This window comes from Armigeres subalbatus, chromosome 3 (genome assembly GCF_024139115.2).
Source record: "Armigeres subalbatus isolate Guangzhou_Male chromosome 3, GZ_Asu_2, whole genome shotgun sequence".
NCBI lineage: Eukaryota > Metazoa > Arthropoda > Insecta > Diptera > Culicidae > Armigeres > Armigeres subalbatus.
This window is the reverse complement of record NC_085141.1, coordinates 182010691-182015668: the sequence shown is the minus strand read 5'-3', so window position 1 is coordinate 182015668 and position 4978 is coordinate 182010691. Positions and strand designations below refer to the sequence as shown.

Genomic DNA, 4978 nt, shown 5'->3' with positions numbered 1-4978 from the left:
CAGGGCTTTCATATACACCATATGGATGTCAAGACGGCTTTTCTCCATGGTGTGCTGAAGAAGGTTCTCTACATGGAAGTACCCCAAGGCGAAGAAGCAAAAGGAGGTACGATTTGCAGACTTCAGTAATCCCTATATGGCTTAAAACAAGCTCCACGATGCTGGAATGACAGGTTCAATTCAACGCTGCTCAAACTAGGGTTCCGTCGATCAAACCGAGATTACTGCCTTTACGTGTCCACCGCCAAAGGTGATGAGGTTTATCTAGTGCTTTATGTAGATGACCTCTTTCATGATAGCCGGAAGAAACATACGAACGATCGAAAAATTGAAGCACTGCCTTACAAAAGAGTTTGAGATGACCGACTGTGGCGAAACAAATTTTTTCTTGGGCATGCGGTTTGAATTTAATTCGAACCGTACTGAACTGAAGTTAACTCAAGAGACAGCTGCTTTGAAAATCCTGGAAAATTTCGGCATGGCTGAGTGTAATCCAAGCAAATCCCCGATGGAAAAAGGACTCCAACTAAGACGCGAAGGATGTTGTACCTCCCAGCCTTACCGGGAGCTTCTCGGCAGTATGATGTATCAAATGCTGTGTGTGCGACCTGATTTGAGTTATCCGGTCAGCTATATGGGAAGATTCCAACAAAAACCAACGAATAACCATTGGTAGGCACTCAAGCGCATTGCCAGATACCTAAAGGGATCAGCTACAATGGGTCTACATTTCACAAAAAATGAAGATAGTAAACCAATCGTAGGATACGTAGACGCCGACTGGGCTTCCGATGCAGAAGACCGCAAATCAGTTACGGGATTTTTGTTCAAAGTTTTTGGATCAACAGTATCCTGGGTAAGTCGCAAACAAGCTACAGTTTCCATGTCGTCAAGCGAAGCCGAATATGTTGCACTGAGCGCAGCAGTATCCGAAGCAATATGGTTAGCTGGACTTATGGAAGACCTCAACTGCAAGGCACCGTCGGATCCTGTTCTAATATATGATATTAACTTAATATATTATATTAACTAATTTATGAATGTAAACGCGCTAAAGGGTCCATTACTAGCACAGAAGGGAAGGTCCATAATAGGCAACAGGAACATGTGGAAATGGAACATGTAAATCAAATGGGGGCACCATAATACGTATGTAAACAAACTCGATGTTGCGTATTATGGACCCGGGGGTGGCCATAATAGGCAACCTGGCTACATAATTTTAAAATACATTTTTTAGTAGTAAAAATAAATGTTTTACCATGTGTTATGTACGAAACGCGATGCTGATACCTGTTGCTTGTCATCTAGTGCTGCAGAATGGCAATTTGTCATGAGTCTTACACTAGCGAAGCGATTGAAGTAAGTTTCCGTCGTTAAGGGGTCCATAACTAGCACTCACTCCCTAACTTCATCGTTCCCTGAAAAGAAATCGAATACCGAATATTCTTCATTTTTTTTTTTCGCGCTCATTAGTGTTTCCCAACCTCAGCCCAGAGATAGATCATTGTTGACATGTCGTCAAAGGAAAAAGTAATTTCTTTGAAAAATATTAGCGGGAAGCTCGTTTACAAAAAAACCCGATTAATCCACCTAGCGGTGTTGGTGCCTTTCTCGTGCAAAAAAAAAACTAAAAAAAAGTGAGTGAGTGTTTTTAGTGTGTTTTGCGCATAGAAAATAGTATTTTGGCCATTACTTCTGATCCCATAGTCCAATTTGGCCAATTTTTTAAAGCAAACAATGGGACAGGATTCTTAGTCGAATGGAACTTGTTGTAATTTGGCATAAGAATCCTGTCCCATTGTTTGCTATTGAAGTATTGCAGTGTGTGTCTACAAAATTTTGTACACATATACACGTGAACAAACATACATACATACATCACACAAACAGACATCACCTCAATTCGTCGAGCTGAGTCGATTGGTATATAACACTATGGGTCTCCAAGCCTCTTCTGGAGTGATCATTATAGCCTTTACGTATACATAGTATACGAGAAAGGCAAAAATGTAATATTAGATTACGGACTCTGTAAAGCCGTTTTTTGGAGGAGTGAGCCTTTAATAAACCATTTGAATAAAAATAAAACTTTTAGGATTCGAGGCATTTCTTCAATAAGGTCGGGACGATAAACAGCATTCCTCAAATGAATAATAAACATGCATAATTATTACGAAAGTCTTGTACTACGATACCAGAACGACAATCCCTTTGAACTAACCTTAACCTGTTCATTTGAACTACGCCGGCGTGGATGATAGAAGCACAAACATTACCCACAGGTGCAGTAGGGCAACGTAGAAAATGACCAATATCCGAATCAACGGATATCGACGAAGAAACACACCCAGCCGTATGCCGATGGAATCCAACGACGAGTAGGCCCGTTTCACGCGCCTTGCCATTTTGTTGTCGAAGGGATTTTCGACCATGAAGTTCGGTACCTGTGATTTGGCTGCAAAACAATTCAACGGAAATTATTTTTAAATGATTGAAAAGTTTAATATAAGGACGATAAAATGCAAATCTTTCCTATGGGAATTCATCACCACCGATTTGGTGTCTTTACTCACCATCATCTGTTTCATTGGAACTTGTGTATGGCACTCGTTGCTGTCGGACTTGTGAGACCACTCCTCGGTATTGAGTCTGGAAAAGTAGAATCATTTTAGCAAAACCTAACAGTTTTAACGAATTGATCGACATATTACATCCAATTTCTCAAGTTGAAGACGCAGCGCATTCCTCTCGGCGGTAACAGATTCCAAGGTATTCTGTTTCTGCACTAGCGATTGTGTGAGAGAAGATAATCTGAGCTCCAAATCCGAAGAGGGACTGGTGGGCCGATGGTGCATTCTGTTGCGCAGCTTTGTAATTTCCGCTTCTCTATAAAGAAAACAAAAACTCAGAATAATCCGACTAGCGGTACTTCATTTAATTGTCTCTTTGTTCCACCAACGATGTTTGTCTATCTAAGTTAGCAGTTAAGCATTTGTCCATCCATGATATTTCTTCATCAGATATTATGACTGCATTTTATAACTAATTTTATTCTAATTGTAAAACCCATTTTAGTCACCGCAAGATAGTGAAGCTTATTTTACTGTTGTGGGATTAGATGTAGTAAATTGAGCTTTCTGAACGATTCACAGGCTTTTCACAAAAGGAAAAAAAAGCGAGTATTAAAAATATGCAATCATGGGCGGTACAGCCACCGAAGAAAAGCGACGTGGAAGTGGGACAACTTTGCTGAAGTACATCCTTAGAACATATACCAACAAATATAAGTAGCATTATAGAAGAATTGAGGAAATAATGTTGGTTTCTACATATTAAAATTAGGTATTTTATCTCTTAGAAACCAAAACAGTTTCCTACTAAGCAAACACTCACTTCTCATGAATTCGAAGGGAAAATGCAGTTCGTTGCTTGACGATTTCCTCCCGCGCTGAAAGCAATTCTTTTTGTTTGATGCTCATGTCATCATCCAGCTGGTGCAGCTTGGTAGTTTCTACGTTTAACCGCTGCTGCAAGTCTTCTACCTTGCCCTCCAGCTCACTCACGGAGCCTCGGAGTCTCTGCTCCGTCGTTTGCCAATGCTGTTTGCTCCGTTCAAACTTGTCGTTGAGAACGGAGATCTCTTCAACTAGATTAAGCCGTTCGTTTTTCAATTGTTCCAGTTCAATAAGCATAATTTGCTCAGAATTTACTATGCCGTTCCTACTCTCGGTGTTTGGGATTACGTTATCCTTTAACTGTTCGATCATTTTCTCCTTCAATTGAAGGGTTGCATGGGCTCTCACTCGATACTGTTGCAATTCCGAAATGGCGTTATCAGTTTCCGTTTTAGCGATATTCAGTTTTTGTTGGAGTTCTTGTTCGTTCTGAATATGTTTCGAAACTATCGATTCTAGCTCCGATATCGATTTGATGTATTTGGCATTGGAATCTTCTATTAGGGTTTGCTTGACAAACATCTCATTTTTCTCATCAATCAATGATTGACACAAAGCTTCCAGCTCTTTGATCTTATCTTCTTGGTCAGAATTGTTTAATTGCGTTTGAGCACTGTCTAACTCGATTTTCAACTCGTCTCTTTCGGATTTAATTTCCGCTAGAACGATTTTCGTTGCAGCCAGCTCTTTTTCTAATGTGTATCCAGTACTGGAAGCCGCATTACTGACCTCTGGAGTGGCATTGAACTCAATAACAGTTCCATCTTTTTTTGAACTGATGGAGCTTCTCCGAGATGATGTTTGTCTCTCAGACTTCGCGGAACCTCCCTCAATATCGACAAAAATGTTCCTTTCGTGTGACGCCGAAGACGCAGATCTAACCATTCCTCTGGGAGATGAAGTTTTCACATTCAAGGAAAGTGCTTTCGAAGCCGAAGGTTTCAAGATTACTGCTGAAGAATATTCAACAGCGGGAACGGTTGTGACTTCCAAAAGGGATTCCACGGCTTCCACATCACCATTTTCATTTGTTTGGCGGGTCAGAACTGTCGCTGCATTTTGATCTATTTTTGTGAGAATATTTTCTGCCTTTCCGGCCAGGTCTTGTAGCCACGACATGATAACTACAATTTAAACGTTGTCACCTCGGGTTTAGAACATAATTTTATGCGTAAGTAACGATAAATCACTTTATAATTGCAAAACTTTTAAAATATTATTGCACTTGGGTGACTGAAAACAGAAAACACTGGAAGTAAACAATAATTCAATACCAAATTTTCAAAACGACTTATCTGCTTTTGTAAACAAAGATTCAAACGTCGATTTGACGAATCTGAAAGCACTCTCACGCAACCAACACCATCAATGCGAAGGTGAAGGCTTATGCTACCTGTTGATGGTGTTTGTTTGCGTGGGAGTGCATTCAGATTTGTCAAATCGACGTTTGAATCTTTGTTTACAAAAGCAGATAAGCCGTTTTGAAAATTTGGTATTGAATTATTGCCAGTGACCTGCAG

The 4978-nt window shown here is 40.2% G+C and overlaps 1 protein-coding gene across 2 annotated transcripts; it reads right to left on the bottom strand.

The window, feature by feature from the left end:
• Positions 1–1113: 1113 nt before the first annotated feature.
• On the bottom strand, positions 1114–4723 carry LOC134225944 (golgin-84). 2 transcript variants are annotated; one of them, XM_062706401.1, is made up of 5 exons: positions 3397–4723; positions 2715–2889; positions 2577–2652; positions 2225–2458; positions 1114–1421 (listed from the first exon to the last, which is right to left on the bottom strand). In XM_062706401.1, exons 1-4 carry the CDS (start codon positions 4575–4577, stop codon positions 2244–2246), a joined length of 1647 nt encoding a protein of 548 aa, XP_062562385.1. In that variant the 5' UTR covers positions 4578–4723; the 3' UTR covers positions 1114–1421; positions 2225–2243. The 2 variants fall into 2 exon arrangements, with proteins under 2 accessions (XP_062562385.1, XP_062562386.1); XM_062706402.1 differs by lacking the exon at positions 1114–1421 and having other exon boundaries at positions 2146–2458.
• Between the last annotated feature and the right edge of the window lie 255 nt (positions 4724–4978).